This window comes from Ranitomeya imitator, chromosome 3, assembly GCF_032444005.1.
Source record: "Ranitomeya imitator isolate aRanImi1 chromosome 3, aRanImi1.pri, whole genome shotgun sequence".
Classification (NCBI taxonomy): domain Eukaryota; kingdom Metazoa; phylum Chordata; class Amphibia; order Anura; family Dendrobatidae; genus Ranitomeya; species Ranitomeya imitator.
In genome coordinates, this window is record NC_091284.1 from 260767707 (window position 1) to 260786920 (window position 19214).

Below are 19214 nucleotides of genomic sequence, written 5' to 3' on the forward strand. Positions count from 1 at the left end.
GAGGGGAACTTTAAGGCCGAGAGAGTGGAGCCTGGCAGGTGGTACACACAGTAAAAAAGGTAGTATGCACCTTGGTGGTCTTTCTGGCCCTTGACTGCGACATGATGTACCCCAAAATAAGTAACAGGAAACGCTGCTAGATGGAAGCAAGGGTAACGCTGCAGGGAAGCACCTAATGCGGTCTCCTTACCCGGGTCCTGTGTCCCGCAAAGAGATGAGGTGGCGCTGATAGAAGAGAAGACCGGCGTCCAGAAGAAAAAGAAAAAAAAAAAAAAAAAAAAACGCTGGCACGTGCAGAACTGATGGAGCTGCGGCATGCAGAGGAAAAAAAGATGGCCGCCGGGGGTTGTGAGGGTAATCTCGCAGAGCGAGAAGCGCCAGGTACAGGGGCGGAGCCGCAAGATTATGCGAGCGGTGGGCGGGGCCTATCGGGATGCGGCCCGCACTAGGCCGAAGCCGGGGACTAAATTTATGGCTTCGGCTCGGAAAACGCGTCTAGCAGCCCTGCGGGGACCCTGACAGATGAGCCCTCCAGAACCGCCGGAAAGACAGACCCCCCCCCCAGGTGGCACTTACCCCGAATGGAGGGGAATTGAGGAGCAGCTTGCAGCAGGTTAGATGTGCCCGGGGTGGTTAGGACAGTGCAGGGTTGAGGAAGCCTCTATCCACCATCCCCATAAGATGGGGGTGGCGAGGAACCGTCCGCCTCCTTCCATCATCCGCTTTCTCAGTGGTGATGCAGTGGGGGCTGCACGGACGCCACAATGCAGAGAGCCTCTGAACAGCCGAGGGTAAAACCTGGTGGGCAGGGCAGGGCAGAAAGAGGATACGTGGAGGACACTCCATGTGCTCGTCTGTAAGGATGAGGAGGGGAGATCGGTGCCCTTGAAGGGGCCCGTTGCCCAAAAAAAAAAAATCAGCTCAGACAGTGGCATCCCACGTCGCAGGAGAGGATACGGAGAGGTAAAACTCCCGTGCTCGTCTGTTGTTGGTTCGGGGAGATCGGAGCCTTGAAAGGTTCCGTCGCCCCTTCGTCCGGTAAAAAAAAAAAAAAGGTCTCTGGAAGCCAGCATGAGGGTGTATACTGCAGGGGAGGAGCTAACTTGTTAGTGTCAGCCTCCTAGTGACAGCAGCATAACACCCCATGGTCCTGTGTCCCCCAATGTGGTGAAGGAGAAATTGCAGAATGCATTCTAAATGATAGGATGCATATGTATGCGTTTATGCGTTTTTATCGCGAAAAAAATGCAAAAAAAAAACTGAACTTGTGCACATAGCCTTACAGGACTTGGAAGGTGGCACCAAAGCAATTTATTTTTACCGCTTTCATAAAAGAAAAAGTTTTTTTCGGATTATAAAATGCACTTTTCTTGTCAGAGAGGGGCCAATTTCCTGAAACCCACCACAAGGAAATCATTGGGAATGGGGACTCTGCTCACCGGCGCAGACATCTTTTGAGAGCCCAGGGACCGCAGCATTGCCCCGCCGCCAGCATCCTGAAGCAGCAACCCTGCCTCCTGCGACCCCGCTCCAAAGCAGCCGCTCCCCCCCCCCCCCCACCCAAGTAAGCTACAGTTTAAATGGTCTAAGACACACCACCATTTTATTTAAAAAATAAATAAATACACTTCCAACTTTCCTCTCCAAAATTTGTGCTGCAAATTTGGTCCAGTACGTCTTATGATCCTCAACATATGGTATATATGTTTGGTATCTGCAAACTCGTACTGACCTGGAGAATCATATTGCCAGGTCAGTTTTACCATATAGCGAACATGGCAAATAAAAAAAAATAAATAACATACTTGTGGAATTGCACTTTTTTTTTCAATTTCAATGCACTTGGAATTTTTTCCCTGTTTTCCAGTACACCATGTGGTAGAATGAATGGTGTCATTCAAAAGTACTACTCACTCTGCAAAAAACAAGCCCTCATGTGACTATATTGATGAAACAAAAGAAAAACAGAAAATCGCCATGCTATGAAGGGGCTAATAAAGACTAGAAAGTGGCTTTATTTGAATTTAGGAAGCAAATCTGTGTGAAGTAACATTTGAGGCTCTAGAGCAAAAAAAAAAAAAAAAAAAAAAAAAAGAATTCAATTCATAGTAAAAAGAAAGAAAAAAAAGTATTAAAACGGATAAAAAAATTCTAATATTAATTTTAGCAAAGATGGGCATTAGTAGAGTTAAATGGTCTGCTTCCTTATAGGAGTACTTTTCATCTTGCACTGCATCATTGTTGAATAGTACGTTTCCAAAGTTTTTACCCTTAATATAAGAAAAAAAATGTTTCTGATATACAGCAGTTTGCTAGATTCTAATGATGGAATTATCTAATTACTAAATAGCTTGCACCTTTTAAAATCGGTCACATCAATAAATTCAGGTAGAGAAAGTGAAACTACCGGCCGGGGTCACACTTGCGAGTGCAAAGCCAGAAACTCGCGTGAGTCTCTCACATCAAAACCGGCACAGCCGCCGGCACTCGGTATAGGAGCGTTCAGACGCATAGAAATATATGCCGCCGCACATTACTGTCCCGAGTGCCGGCGGCTGTGCCGGGTATTGATGCCAGAGACTCATATTGCACTGGCAAGTGTGACCCTGGCCTTAGAATACGTCACTAAAATGAGGTAAAACTGACAGGGCAATCCTTTCTAACCACAGACGGTTGGGGTACCACTGCCAAAGGCGCAACAATCACCTGATGTATCTGGTTGAGGCTGCTAGTGGAAACACAAATATAGTACTACAAGTTCCAAAAGGCTGTACAAGCGGTGGGAAACCAAGTAATCAGACATTTATCACCCGTATTGGTAATAAATGACCTTCATGGCACAACCCCTTTAAAGGGAACCTGTCATTCCCCCCCCCCCCCCCAGGCGTTTTTAACTAAAAGAGCAACCTTGTGCAGCACTAATGCTGCATTCTGTCAAGGTGGCTCTTTTAGTTTGGGTCCCTGCAAATGCTGAAATAATAATTTTTACAATGGGCCCCTCATACCTGAATTTGTCAGGGGGGCAGGTCTTTTCCCCCCTGACACAAACGCCTCCTAGCCGTCACTCAGGGCCTCCGTGCGCCGCCTCCATTTCCTTCATGAACATCTCCGGCGCCTGCATGGTAAGTTTTTTTTCGGGCATGCGCAGTTTGAGCTGCCCTTCAAACTTACAACGAAGGCGCCGGAAATGTTCATGAAGGAAATGGAGGGGGCACCCGGCGCACAGAGGCCCTGAGTGACAGCTGGGAGGCGTTTGTGTCAGGGGGAAAAAGACATGCCCCCCTGACAAATTCAGGTATGAGGGGAACATTATAAAAATGATTATTTCAGCGTTTGCAGGGACCCAAACTAAAAGAGCCACCTTGACAGAATGCAGCATTAGTGATGCACAAGGTGGCTCTTTTAATTAAAACCGCCTGGGGGGGTTACAGGTTCACTTTAAGCAATTATTAGCTTGTTTTCTTCACATTCTTCTTTGTATAAAGCAAAGTGTGCGCTTGCAAAAAATGAAATCAGTGAAGGCTGTGGCAGTACCTGCGCCAGACATTTTGGGCATCGCCAATCTCCTTTGGGCACATCATGCAGTGGTGGGATAAGACAGAAAGTATGGTAACTGTCATCACAACCGTCACACAAAAGGAGGCGGTCTTCATCACTCCCACTCCCACAGAGAAAGCAAACATACAAATCCACCTGAAAAAAAAAAAATACAGCTTAGTATCGAGTATATTCATAACTTGATTATGGACAAAAACATGTAACCCGATAGGACAATGACCACCTCGGTGAAACAGATTTCCATTTCCACCACGCTCTTCAGGAAATAAACCGGAGATGCATGTAACAACTAACTGATCTCATACTTACCGGACTTCGGCTTTTCTTAGATTTCGATTTTGGCTTCTCTATAACAGATTCCACTGGCTCTCGCTTGACTGTTATTTGACTTTCTTCTATGGGAAAGAAATCAGGACTTATTTCGGAAACATCTGCACCACGGTACAACAGAACTGTACGTCTCACTGAGGGAGACCTGTGCTTTACACTGGAGTATAACAAAAGAAAATAAAGGGGGCAGATGGCTGTAGGCCTATAGAACCGCAACCAAATCAGGTATTCCATGATGATTAGCGGGTCTGCTAAAGATGGGTTATGATTGACAACAAGCAGCAGACATCACGGAAGAGACAGGAGGAACCTAGGAGCGAGAACTTATAGGGAACCTGTCGGTCCCCCATTCCCTCTGACCCAGCAGCACTCGAATGTGTATCAGTAAATTCCCTGCCTAACCAGCCCTGTGTAACTTTAGTCAGTAAAATCAATGTTAGGCTACTTTCACACATCAGGTTTTTTGCATCAGGCACAACCCGGCGAATTTTCAAAAATCGGATCCGTTTTTTTTCTCAGAGTTGTATTAGCGTTGGATTGTGCTTGATGTCCCAACGTTTCATCCGTTTTTGCCGCACCTGGCAAAAATTGCCTGTCTGGCGGCTGGAGAAAACGTCCAGAGGAACGTTTTTTGTTGCGATGAAAAACCTGATGGCGCCGGAATCGCCACCGTCCGGCTTTTCTGACAATGGACGCCTACGAGAGCCAGATGCGCCACATGACGCTATTCGGCCTCCAAACTGCGCATGCCCTGTTCTCACCTTTTTACTGTTGATGCTGCCTACGCAGCATCAATAGTAAAAAGATATAATGTAAAAAATAAAATAAAAAATCGTGATATTCTCACCTTCCGGCGTCTCCCGCAGCCTTCCCACTCCTCACGATGCTCCCGGTTCCAGTAATGCATCGCGGCAATGATCCCAGATTACGTGCGGTCTCGCGAGACTAACGTCATCACAGGTCATTGCCGCAATGCTTTACTGGGACGGGGAGCATTGCGACCATCGCGAGGAGCAGGAAGGCTGCCGGGGCCGCCGGAAGGTGAGAATATCACGATTTTTTTATTTTGGTTTATTTATTATCTTTTTACATTGTATCTTTATTCCGGATCCGGAAGAAAAGCTGATCCGGCGCAATCAGTTTTTACACTAATTGAGTTGGATCCAGCAATCCGTCCCGCCGCCGGATTATGCGTGATGGCGCGGGACGGATGTGTGAAACTAGCCTTTATTATGTCCGGCATTTATTATGTCCGCTTTTTCTATGCTAATGATGGCTTTGAATAGTTGATGGGGTTTTAGTTTCAGCATCAGTGCACCTCTGTAGCAGTTTTCTGAACATCCGATCATGTGCAGTGCGACTCTGAAGCCGGGAAGCGAACACCCACCTACAGAGGCACACTGATGCTGCCGAAATGCGGTGCGTGCATGCACAAAATGTGCCCGAGCTGGCAATGACTCCGGGTCCTGCAAATTATGTTATCATGCCCACAGGGAAAGAAGGTCGACTACACTGGGGAAACTAACACCCCATTAACTAGTTAAAGCCCTCATTAGAACAAAGTCAGGGCTCTTTTACCCAAGCCCTGTTGCCTGAGAGTGCTGCCGGTCCGCTGTGTCTCTTTAAAGGCTGGTGTCACATTCGGTGTCACATTAGCGTTTTGAGGAGCTGCGGACCTCCGCCACTAGCTCCGCCCACTTCTGCATGCAGCCTGCGTACCTATCTTTAACATTAGGTATGCAGGTCGTGCGGCTGAATGCGGATGCTTTCGCATGCGTCGTTTTAACGATGCTACAGCGTAGGACATAGCTGGTAGCAATTTCTTTTTTTCACCGCATCGTCAAAACAACGCATGCGGAAGCATCCGCATACAGCCGCACGACCTGCGTACCTAATGTTAAAGATAGGTACGCAGGCCGCATGCAGAAGTAGGCAGAGCTAGCGGCAGAGGTGCGGCCAAGGGCGGGGCTTCACGGAGGAAGTCCGCAGCTCCTCAAAGCGCTAGTGTGAAACTAGCCTAAGACCGCCTTTGGGACCTCATTGGCACCACGCCAGCTGAGAGCCGACTGGGTGGATAAAGATGGCCCCAGGCAGTTGTGGCGTGCGGAAATCTCGCAGTGAGCGAGAAGCGCCAGTTCGGAAGGCAGGGCTATGGGCGCAGCATCATCCGGTGGGCTGAACCTCGGACTGCTCCATGTATAGGCCCAAGCCGGGGTCTAAATTTCTGCGGCCAGCAGGAACGTTACCCTAGGGAGGGGGGGACGCTACGGGGGAGCGCGCCAGCCAGACACAGTCAGAGGAACTCTGAGAAAGAATCCCGCAGGCATTTGTAAATCAGGTTTGCGCTGGGGGCTGCTCTTGGAATGCGCACCACATGTAGGGACCAGGCACCCTGTGCACATAAATGCTGCCCCACACAAGGCCCATTTTTCACTCCCACGTATGACAGGCGCTCGTACTGAGAATCTGCTGCAGGGGCCCACTGCCGACCTGGATTCTCTTACTAGTGGTGCGTGTCCCGACACGGTGCTGCCACGGATGACTGGGCTTCAGCATTGTTGCAATGTGGATGGTGCTGGGAACCCTCCATCCACCATCCCATTGTCCGTGAAGTGGAGAGGGACTGTCCGCCTCCTTCCATTGCAAATGTTCATCAGTGGTGATGCAGTGGGGGCCGCACGGATGCTTTAAGTGCCTCTGGACATACTAGAGGTTGGTCTGGCTGAAATAAGCCTGGCTCAGAAGAGGGTACATGGAGGAGACACTCCATGTTCACGTCTTTTGTTGGTGTGGGGAGATCGGAACCCTGAAGGAAACAGTCACCCCTAAAGAAGCTCAGGCATACTTTTTAACAGTGCAGGAGTGGGTACGTGGAGGTGACACTCCACGCTCCCGCCTGTTGTTGGTTTGGGGAGATCGGAACCCTGAAGGGATCTGTCGCCCTGTAATCCATGGAAAAAAAAAAAAATAGTAAAAGGTAAAAAATAGAATAAAAAAAAAAAAAAGTCTGAGGACCAGACCCATGAGTCTCCTACAGACACTAAGTATGAACTGGTTCGGCTAGAGCCAGTGGTAGGTGTATACTGCAGAGGAGGAGGAGCTAATTTTGTTATATTCACTTAGTGTCAGCCTCCTAGTGGCAGCAGCATACACCCATGGTCCGGTTTCCCCCAATGAGGCAAAGGAGAAAAAGCGGACATTATATATGCTTTATCAAAAATGGATTTAACTGACTAACATTACGCAGGGCTGGTTAGGCAGGAATTTACTCATACATATGTGAATGCTGCTGGGTCAGAGGGAATGGGGACCCAACAGGTTCCCTTTAAGCGATTTGTCATATTTTGTCAATTCATCATAGCATTGGCCATTGGCTCAGATGAGTCTACGTTTTTCAAAACAGTGAAAGGGACTTTACCATAATAGTCTTACTTGAAAATACCAATTAAAAAAAAACAAAACAAAACACTACATTACACCTAGTGCAAAACATAAGTTGGCAGTGTGTCTCAATCATTTTGAGAAAAAAAAGAATAGTCAATGCCCTCAAGCCTGCAATAGGCTTACTAGTTCTGCCTATAGTGCTACTTTAAAGTTGATTAAAAGGGTCCTCAAGGAAAAGAACGGTGGCTCAGTGGATAGCACTGCACCCTTGCAGCGCTGGGGTCCTGGGTTGAAATGCCACCAAGCATAACATCTGCAAGTTTGTATGTTCTCTCCGTGTTTGCGTGGGTTTCCTCCGGGTTCTCCGGTTTCCTCCCACATTCCAAAGACATACTGATAGGGATTCTAGATTGTGAGCCCCAACGGGGACACCGATGACAATGTGTGCAAACTGTAAAGCGCTGCGGAATATGTCAGCATTATATAAAAAAATAAAGATTATTATTATAAAAGAAAAAAAATAAGGAAATTAAATGTTATATAAAATATTTCAATACATTTAATTATCAAATCGCAATAATTCTATTTAGGGAGGTAATCACTATAGAATTAAAATGTCTGCTGTCCTATTAGAATGTTAGGACAGGTGCCTGTGAGCATGTGCAGTAGGAAGCTCCAGTGCAGTAACCTGGCAATACCTATACCATGTCACACAGACAGGGTGGACAGCAGTGTGAGCAGTCTCTGCTTACCTCTGCACGTCTGCCATCTCCAGAAGTAGATCAGATGAATATGGTGGACAGCAGTGTGAGCAGTCTCTTCTTACCTCTGCACGTCTGCCATCTCCAGAAGTAGATCAGATGAATATGGTGGACAGCAGTGTGAGCAGTCTCTTCTTACCTCTGCACATCTGCCATCTCCAGAATTAGATCAGATGAATATGGTGGACAGCAGTGTGAGGAGTCTCCGCTTACCTCTGCACATCTGCCATCTCCAGAATTAGATCAGATGAATATGGTGGACAGCAGTGTGAGCAGTCTCTTCTTACCTCTGCACATCTGCCATCTCCAGAAGTAGATCAGATGAATATGGTGGACAGCAGTGTGAGGAGTCTCTTCTTACCTTTGCACATCTGCCATCTCCAGAATTAATCAGATAAATATGGTGGACAGCAGTGTGAGCAGTCTCTTCTTACCTCTGCACATCTGCCATCTCCAGAATTAGATCAGATGAATATGGTGGACAGCAGTGTGAGCAGTCTCTTCTTACCTTTGCACATCTGCCATCTCCAGAATTAATCAGATAAATATGGTGGACAGCAGTGTGAGCAGTCTCTTCTTACCTCTGCACATCTGCCATCTCCTGAATTAGATCAGATGAATATGGTGGACAGCAGTGTGAGCCGTCTCTTCTTACCTCTGCACATCTGCCACCTCCAGAATTAGATCAGATGAATTTGGTGGACAGCAGTGTGAGGGGTCTCTTCTTACCTCTGCACATCTGCCATCTCCACAATTAGATCCGATAAATATGGTGGACAGCAGTATGTGCAGTCTCTTACCCCTCACCTCTATCCCTGTTAAAGATCAAAACATTCCTGGGAAGCAAATTATTCCACATAAATGGAGGTGGGGCGCTTCTGTTGCACATGCTCAAAAACACCTGTCCAAACATTCTCAGACAGGTTTCTGTCAGTATAAGTCAGCGGACATTTTAATTCTATAGTGACCACCTTTTTAGACAAAACAATAGTGATTTGCTAATTAAATGTATTTAGGAATTTATTTATAACATTTTCTTCAGTTAGTTTTTTTTTTCTATTCATGGAGAATCCTTTTATTTAGAACTTCTATAGCGTCCGACACACATTGCTTCCCCATATTAATAGCTGTACACTAATTCTCTCTTCCATACAACAGACCAGGGAAAACTGCAGCCCGCAATCCTCATATATCCAGAGGTCTAGAAACCGTGGCGTTCAACAACATGCGGCTGCACCTCAAAAGACTAATAGGGATAAAGCAATAGCAGAATACTTCCCCCCCATCTCTGGCGTAAATATTCCAATCACCCAATGAAAAAGCGTTTTGCTCAGAGTGTGATCCCTGGTATGTTTACATATTCAGATAATCGATGATTATTCAATTGCCTAAATGCATTATAAGACTGTATGATTACATACCATTTTCACACATGGAGGGTGTAGAGCCCATCCTTCGGCGTAAAGTACGAGGTCTTAATTCTGGTGCTTCTTCTGGTTCAACTTTAATCCTAATATCCTGAATGGGAAATAAATATATAATTTATATACCGAATTTTTCGCTTTGTAAGACGCACTTTATTTCCCCCAAATTTGGGGGAGAAATAGGGGTGCGTCTTACAAAGCGGATATACCGCTTATGGTTACAGGCTGGGATGAGGGGGTGTCCGCCACCGCTGCCCAGGATGATGCTGGAGTCTCCGGTGCTATGGGGGGGCTCTGGTGACATTTTGTGAAAGGCCAGAGCCCCCCCCCCCCCGGCAGTTGATCTAGGCTTTCCTGTGCGACGGACTTCGGGAAAATGACCGCCGGAATCTCGGGAGATGAGATTTCAGCGCCAAGACCTCATCTCTCGAGATTTTGGTTCCAAGATCTCCATCTGCGCATGCGCCGCCTCCCGGCGGCCATTTTCCCGAAGTCCACCACACAAGAAAGCATGGACGAACTGCTGGGGGGCTCTGGCCTTTCACAAAGTGTCAGCAGAGCCTCCGGCAGCACCGGAGACACCCCCTCCCCCCACAGCACCGGACACCTGCACACCCCCTCATCTCAGTCTGCAGCAACACTTTACTCCTGTCTCCAGCAGCGTCCCTGATCCACTGCAGCCACAACCCCCAGTAAGCAATAAGATGCATGGATTATAAGAAGCACCACCAATTTATTTAAGAGTTTTTTTTTCCTATTTTTCTCCTCAAAATTTGGGGTGCATCTTATAATCCGGAGCATCTTACAAAGCGAAAAATACGGTATATGGTAATTATCATAGTATTTGAAGCCAAAGGGAATAAGAATGGCACCTACTTCTGCACGCATACGTTTAGCTCGTCGGGCACAGTTCTCTGAAGGTTGGACAGACTGTCTCTGTGGGATATCATGAGGTTTGTACTCCTTATCCTTAACATCAGGAACAAACGTTGGTTTCTACAATTTACAATAAACACATATTGCTTAATTAAAGGATATAGTTTACTGAACTAGACTGTAGGACAAATCAGGATGAATCCTGTTTGCAACATTAATGTGGATAAAGAAGCTCCATCAGTGTTGGGCTACCTTATCTGACCATATCCAATGTCAGAATCTACTATATAATTGTGTAAGGGTCACTTTCGTCTGTCTGTCACGGATATTCATTGGTCGCGGCCTCTGTGTCATGGAAATCCAAGTCGCTGATTGGTCGTGGCAAAACGCCCACGACCAATCAGCGACGGGCACAGTCCGGCGGCAAAATGGCTGCTCCTTCCTTCCCGCAGTCAGTGCCCGCTCCATACTCCCCTCCAGTCAGCCCTCACACAGGGTTAATGGCAGCGTTAATGGACCGCGTTATGCCGCGGTGTAACGCACTCCATTAACGCAGCTATTAGCCCTGTGTGACCAACTTTTTACCATTGATGCTGTGTATGCAGCATCAATAGTAAAAAGATCTAATGCTACAAATGATTAAAAAAAAAAAAAAAAAAAAAGGTTATTCTCACCCTCCGACGTGGTGCGCTGTCCTCGGCAGTGCAAGCGGCAGGTTCCGGTGCCAAGGATGCTATGCGAGAAGGACCTTCCATGATGTCACGGTCATGTGACCGCGAAGTCATCACAGGTCCTGTGCTCATACCAATCCTGGGACCGAAAGCTGCCGCGTGCACCGCACACAGGCGCCAGGACTTCAATTGGCCTTCGGAAGGTGAGTACGGTATATGTTTATTTTTTATTTTAGGTCTTTTTTAACCACGCATAGTGCCCACATTGCTATATACTACGTGGGCTGTGTTACATACTGCGTGGGCTGCGTTATATACTACATGGCTGCTATATACTATGTGGGCGGTGTTATATATGTGGGCAATGTTATATACTGCGTGGGCAGTGTTATATACTGCGTGGGCTGCGTTATATACTGCATGGCTGCTATATACTACGTGGGCAGTGTTATATACTATGTGGGCAATGTTCTATACCGCGTGAGCTGCGTTATATACTACATGGCTGCTATATACTACATGGGCAGTGTTATATACTATGTGGGCAATGTTATATACTACATGGCTGCTATATACTATGTGGGCAGTGTTATATACTGTGTGGGCTGCGTTATATACTACGTGGCCAGTGTTATATACTATGTAGGCAATGTTATATACTGCGTGGGCTGTGTTATATACTGTTTGGGCTGTGTTATATACTGCGTGGCCTGTATTAACGCATCGGGTATTCAAGAATATGTCGTGGCCTGTGTTATATACTATGTGGCTGCTATATACATACATATTCTAGAATACCTGATGCGTTAGAATCGGGCCACCATCTAGTAAATACTATATTTATATAATATGGATATATTAGACTGTGCAGCAACAATGAATGCCCAAGCCCACTAAAACGTCAAGAGTGAAATTCTTAGTTTCATGTAGAAAATAATCTGGAGTCCGTGTTTTAACATGAAGAACCATATTGATAATGGTTTGAATTGAGATTGGTTTCAATACTAATATCCTGTGTGGAATATGGGGGAGGAAAAGTTGTATCCTTTCAACATTTTTCCCCCCTTGTAAAGAAAGTGCACCGTTATTTCAAACCATATAAAACCTGTCAAACCCAAAACCCCATGGAACAAAGTCTAGGTCACAAGAGATAGCCTTGGCAGCTACACAGCCCAGTGTCCATATAACAAAACATCTGTCACAACGTACAGAGTTTTTTTTAAAGAGAGAAAAGGTCTTCAATACTCAATAAACATCCTATTTCATAAAAATGTGTTCCTGTTTTTTTACATTAATAAAATTACACTAAAAGGCACCTAAATAGAGGGATTTTTGGTACTCACCGTAAAATCTTTCTTCGAGCCTTCATTGGGGGACACAGGCTACCATGGGTGTACGCTGCTGTCGCTAGGAGGCTGACACTAGGCAAAAAAAGGAAAATGGCTCCTCCTCAGAAGTATATACCCACCCACAGGCAAAGTACCTCAGTTAGTGTTAAAGCAACAAAAACTCAAAATATGTACCAACCCAACAACAAAGGCACGTAGGCCCAATAGAGGTACAAACAGTTAGGGAAAGTGCTGTGTCCCCCAATGAAGGCTCCAAGAAAGATTTTACGGCGAGTACCAAAAATCCCTCTTTCTTTATCGCTTCATTGATGGGGGGGGGGGGGGGGGGGGAGTAACCATGGGACGTCCCAAAACAGTTCCAAGGGTGGGAACCAGAAAAATGCAAAGAAAAACAGACTTATGTTGGCCGATGCAAAAACCGCCGCCTGCTGCACCTTCCTGCCTAGGCCTGCATCAGAAGAGGCATGAGTATGAACCCTGAAAACCTCGCAAAGATGACCAAGTCGCAGCCTTACAAATCTGTAAAGCCGAGGCCTGGTGACGAACTGCCCAGGAAGCCCCCACCATACGAATGGAGTGAGCCTTCACCCCGGAGGCTTTGTCCTGAACGCGGTATGCCTCCAATATTGCTGAACAAATCCACCGGGCAATAGTGGACTTAGAAGCTGGGAGCCCCTTACGACAACCCTCAGAGATGACAAAGCATCAGAGTGGACAAAGAAAGCAGGCCTTGAAAGGTAGACTCGGATAGCTCTTACCAGATCCAACTTGTGGAGGAACTTCTCCATGGAATGGACCAGAGAGGGGCATAAAGGAGGAAGGACAATATCTTCATTAATGTGAAATGAAGAGACCACCCTAGGTAGGAAGGAACAAGTCTGAGAACCATCTTGTCCTGATGTAGAATCAGGAACAGAACAGCAGGATAATGCCGCTAGTTCAGAAACTCTACTGATGGATGTAATGGCAATTAAGAAGGCAACTTTCCAGGACAGGAGAGAAAATGGAACGTCTTGAATGGGCTCAAATAGGAGCACGCTGTAGTGCGCCAAGGACAAGTTTAAGATCCCATGGATCTATCGGGGAACGATATGGACATGCCAGGTGGGCGACTCCTTGAAGAAAAGTCTTTACCTGGGAATGAGAAACTTGACCCTTATGGGTGCTGAGTGATACACCACAGACAAGATCCGCTTGTAGAAACCCCAGGATGGAAGGAAGGGAAAAAAGACATAGCAACCAAATTGTTGTCCTCACTCCACCGAAAGAAAGCCTTCTAGTATCTGTGGTAGATACGCAAGGATGCTAGTTTTTCTGCCCCAATCATGGTCTGCAAGACCTGATGGGAAAAAACAGCCTCCCTCAGGACTGCAGCCTCAACGGCCATGCCGTTAAACTCAGACTGAACTTTGGTGGAAAAGGGGGCCTTGTGAGAAGATCTGGACAGTCTGGTAGCCTCTAGGGAGCATCCATGGCCAGTGGATCCTGGGACCTGGCTACGAACTGAAGAACCTTGTGGTTCATCCGAGATGTCATCAAGTCAATGTCCGGGTGTGCCCCATCTCAGGCATATCTGGTTGAAGACTGAGGAGTCGAGAAACCACTTTCCCGATGCGAGACCCTGACGAGTCAGAAAATCGGCTGCCCAATTTTCCACCCCCAGAATTGATGGGGAGAGCAGATGGATGGATGGATAGATAGAGAGTTGGGGTCAGAACGTCTCTCTGTTGACAATCCAGCCGAGACAGATCAGAGAGTGTCCAAGGAGATCTGAAGACTCCTGTTGCAGTTGTGGCGGGACGGCCCCTTGATCAGAAGATCGTCCAAGTAAGGGATTATGAGAATCCCCTTGGAACGAAGGATGGCCATGATCTCTGCCATGACGAGGGGGAGAGAGTCGATTTTGTAACGCTCTCTCTGACCCAGGCATCGTCGACCACCGACAACCATAGTTCCGGGAAGAGAAGGAGCCGGCCTCCCACCCTGGAGAGATTCCCGGGTGGGGGTGACCCGTCACGCCGAGGAGAACCTGTTGGCGCAGGACCCTGAAGACTTGGAAGAGCGACCCTTTGGTCGCCAGTGAGGGGCTGGTTTGAAAGGTAGCTTCTTCCTTTCCGCCTCGGGTAGAAGAGCGGTCCTGCTGAGAGGAAGTCCCTGAGGCAGAAAAGGGACGAAAGGAGCAAAATTGAAGAGACCTTCTCTTATTAAAAAGACGTTTAGGCTGGGACTGGGGAAGTGAGGTGCTTTTCCTGCTGGTAGCATCGGAAATAATTTGATCCAGATTGGAACAAAAAAACCTAGAGCCTTGGAAGGCAACGCTAGTGAGGGGACGTCTTTGGCAGTGGTTCTCCATTCCACACTTTCTCCCAGAGAATGAGGCGTATAGCAACGATGTTGCTGGTAGCCCTGGCACAACAACCGGCCGCATCCAATGAAGCGGTCCAAAGATATTGGCCAGCATGGGCAATCTGGTCTGCCAAATCTGCCATTTCATCCGTAGGAGCTGCCGCTAGAATACCCTGAGCATTATTGCCCAGGCGGACATGGATACTGCCACCAAAGTGGAGGCAAAAATGGAGCAGAAGGAGGCGCCAGCTGCTTCAAAGGCCGACTTAGCCAAGGATTCAATCTGTCTATCAGTAGAATTCTTAAGAGATGCACCACCCGGTAGGGAAAAGACTGTGTTGGAAGACAGGCAAGAAACCAGCAGATCCACATTAGGGAACTCTGCCCATCTATCAACGAGGTCTGGGCTAAAGAATATCGAGCTGCTTCCTTCCCGGGAAGCGCTTCTCAGGGTGTTCCCAGTGTTTGGACATAATTGTTTAAAATTTCATGTGATTAAGGAATTGCCAGGAGGGACGTTTTACCCGTTTGAAGGAGACTGAATGCTCCTGAGCAGGTGCCTCATCTTCCTTTAGGTTCAGAGTTTAGGTAATTGCCAGGATAAGGCTATTGACCATATCCTGCATCTTTCAGGTCTGGTCCGTATCAGACTCAGACTGGGAATCCATCTCCGACCCAAAAGCCACCTCCGAGGAATGTATCCAGGAGGATGCAGAGGGACCCGGAGAACTGGAGGAAGAACCGGAAAGAGCTTGCTTCCTTTGCCTTGTGCCCGATTTGTCCCTGTGAAGGTCACAGTCAAGTGTGTGCGAATCACCATGAGAAGCGTTCGGAGCACTGGTGGCGGAAGACAAATGCTAAAGTCGTTCCAGGACCTGTGAACTTTTGTCAGGTCAGAGACCGACTGACATGGCAACAGTGCTCTCACCCCAGGACTTAGAGGGCTCCTGTGGGGCACACATGGTGGAGGGGCTGCAGGACAGACAGAAAGGGGAGGACTGGCGTGAAGACCACTTTCTTTTGCAAAGGGCACAGACGTAGTGAATCACAGTGGGCTTAGGAGGGGCAAGAAAAAGCCTCTAGGGTTGGGCATAAGTTGAGGCTTGGAGATACTGCTGTGGAGGAGCCAAGACAAAAAGGGAATAGAGCCTACTCGATGCCAGCGAAGACCAGCAGAAAAATATAGTTCTTACCGATAACGGTATTTCTCTGAGCCCATGACGGCACCACGGAGAGAGGGGATCCGCCCACCAAGGACAGGAAACCTACGGATAAAAAGGCGGTACCACTCTCCTGCATCAGTTGTTTTACATAGAGAACGATGGGAGACTACTAAACATTTGTTAAATTTTAACTGTTTATCATAACGAGATACCGCGTGTTTAAAGACTATAAATAGACTATGGCACTAATTTGATGTGTGCACCCATAAGTGAAGGGAGGGAATGTACGGGTGCCGTCATGGGCTCAGAGAAATACCGTTATCGGTAAGAACTATATTTTTCTCTGATCGCCCATGACGGCACCACGGAGAGAATTGCATAGATAGTACATTCAGGGAGGGACAACCGCCTCCAGAACCCTTTTACCAAAAGTAAGGTCTGAAGAGGAGATTAGGTCCAATCTATAGTGCCTATAGAATGTGGATGGTGAGGACCAGGTAGCAGCTCTACATATCTGGTCTATGGAAGCTCCGGCCTTCTCCGCCCAGGAAGTCGCTACTGCTCTTGTTGAGTGAGCCTTAATCTCCCCGGGAACAGACATCCCACTTGCTGAGTATGATAGACTGATGGCGTCCGTGATCCATCTTGCTATGGTGGCTTTAGATGCTTTTTTCCCCTTCCGGGGACCCTGGAAACACACAAACAGAGAGGAATCCTCCCTACTCTCTCTAGTGACTTCTAGGTAGTGTAAGAGACATCTTCTTACATCTAGTGTATGTAATGTTTGTTCCTCCTTATTTTTAGGATTGGGACAGAAGGAGGGGAGAGATATCTCTTGAGACCTGTGAAATTTTGAAGCCACTTTTGGGAGATATGCTGGGTCTGTTTTTAAAATGACCCTATCCTCTAGGAATTGTGTGTAGGGAGGGTTAGCTGAGAGAGCCTGTAAATCGCTAACCCTGCGGGCCGAAGTGAGGGCGACTAATAGAGCTGTTTTGAGGGATAGATTTTTTATTGTAGATTCGTGTAATGGCTCAAATGGAGAATTAGTCAGGGCTTTAAGGACCAAGTTTAAGTCCCATTGAGGAACAACTTTTACTGGAAGAGGCCTTGATCTTCCTGCCGCCCTGATGAATCTAGCGACCCACCTATTTGAGGCTAAATCAAAATTGAATAGGGCTCCCAAAGCTGCCACGTGAACTTTTAGGGTGTTAGTGGCTAAACCCATCTCCAACCCGTTTTGTAGGAACTCTAATATGGAATTAAGGGGAATTTCTTTCCCTATTTTTTCACCTGATGATGACAGAAACTTTTTCCATATCTTGCCATACTGTCTTGTTGTAACAGGCTTCCTACTTTGTAACAGAGTTGAGATCAAGCCCGGAGAGAACCCCCTGCTTCCTAGTAATTTCCTTTCAAGAGCCAAGCTGTCAAGTGCAAGTTCTTGACCTGCGGATGACAGACTGGGCCCTGTGACAACAGATCTTGGAGGTCTGGTAATACCCAAGGGTCTGATATTGATAACTTCCTCATCCATGAGAACCAAGGCCTCTTCGGCCAGAACGGGGCAATTAAGATGACCAGCGCCCCGTCCTCCCGAATCTTCCTCAGCACTGCTGGAATCAGAATAAGAGGAGGGAAGGCATATACCAGATGGTGACCCCAAGATATCAGGAAGGCGTCCACAGCTACTGGGTTCCCCAGGGGAGATAGGGAGCAAAAGGAGGTTACTTTTTTGTTTAGATGACTCGCAAAGAGATCTATTTTGGGAACGCCCCATCTTTCTGTGATCTGGGTGAATATCGCCTGATTTAGTTCCCATTCCCCCTGTTTTAGACTGGACCGGCTGAGGAAGTCTGCTTTGTAGTTGTCCACTCCCCTTATGTGTAAGCTTGTTAGGGATAAGAGGTTGCTCTCGGCTATTTGCAGGATTGAATTGGTCACCTCCATTAGATTTTTGGAACGGGTGCCCCCCTGGTGATTTAGGTAAGATACTACCACCCGATTGTCCGACATTACTCTTACATGGTGAGAGTGAAGGACCCCCAAGAATTCCTGAAGGGCAAATTTTACTGCAAGGAGCTCCTTCATGTTGGAGGATTTGTTGACTGTGGATGGAGACCAAGTGCCCTGGGTTACTAGGTCGCCCAGATGAGCCCCCCACCCTGAAGGGCTTGCATCCGTAGTCAGGACTTTCGAGATCTGAATTACCCACGGGACTCCCTGGGAAAGATTTTCCTGCGATTTCCACCATGTTAGAGAGTGATTGGTGCGAGGAGATAAAGTCAACTGCCTGTCTAAATGCCCTCCTAGATGGATTTGCTCCGATAATATCTGCCATTGAAGTTCTCTTGAATGTAATTGGGCCCACTGGACTGCAGGGATGCAAGAGGTCATAGAGCCTAAGAGGGACATGGCCTGACGGAGTGTTATGGAGGGGAGAGATTGGGTTCTCGATACTAAACTTTTTAGTTTTTGTATCTTGTACTCCGGGAGACGACATTCCATCTTTTTGGAGTCTAGAGTGAGACCCAGGTACTCCTGGACCTGAGAAGGCATTAGTCTGGACTTTCCCATGTTTATTAGCCAGCCCAATTCCTTCAAAGAATGCATCACTATTGCCAGTTGATCCTCGCAATGTTGCGGGGAGGAGCCTATCACCAAGAAATCGTCCAGATATGGAACGATTAGGGTATTTTCTTCTCTGAGGTGAGCCATTACCTCCGCTATCAGCTTTGTGAAAATCCTCGGAGCTATGGCAAGACCAAATGGTAGAGCTGAAAACTGGAAGTGTTTTAGGACTCCCCTGATGTGAACTGCCATCCTGAGGAATCTCTGGTGATCTTTGTGTATTGGGACGTGATAATATGCGTCCTTTAAGTCCAGGACCACCATGAAGCATTGGGGAAACAACATCTTGATAGATGACTTTATCGTTTCCATCTTGAATGCTTGAATCTCCAGGTAATCGTTTAGTTTCTTTAGATTTATAATAGTCCTGAAGGAACCGTCTGGTTTCTTCCTCAGGAATAGAGGGGAATAGTACCCTTGCCCTCTTTCTTGTGGGGGAACCTCCAGGAGTACACCCTTTTTTACTAACTCGATGACCTCGTTTTCCAGAGCCAGCTGTTCTTCTGCCGAAGATCTTATGGATGTCATCATAAAAGAGGGACGGGGGCATCTTTTGAATGTCAGCCTCAGGCCTGATTCTATAATGTTCAGAATCCATTGACTGGAGGTAATCTTTTTCCAGGCTGGAAGAAAGAGAGATAACCTCCCTCCCACCTGGGGCGAACCTTCATTGAGAAGGTTTCTTGTTATCAGTGGGGTTTTTGTTAAAGATGAACCCCTT

The 19214-nt window shown here is 47.1% G+C and overlaps 1 protein-coding gene across 3 annotated transcripts in view; it reads right to left on the minus strand.

Annotated features, from left to right (window-relative positions):
* KDM5B (lysine demethylase 5B) overlaps positions 1–19214 on the minus strand; it is a 106043-nt gene that overhangs the window by 63788 nt on the left and 23041 nt on the right. For all 3 annotated transcript variants that reach the window (XM_069756406.1, XM_069756407.1, XM_069756404.1), the window contains exons 6-9: positions 10334–10453; positions 9455–9551; positions 3868–3953; positions 3535–3693 (exon numbers count right to left, since the gene is read on the minus strand). In XM_069756406.1, the coding sequence (XP_069612507.1) occupies positions 3535–3693; positions 3868–3953; positions 9455–9551; positions 10334–10453 (462 nt within the window). The remainder of the gene's footprint in view (positions 1–3534; positions 3694–3867; positions 3954–9454; positions 9552–10333; positions 10454–19214) is intronic.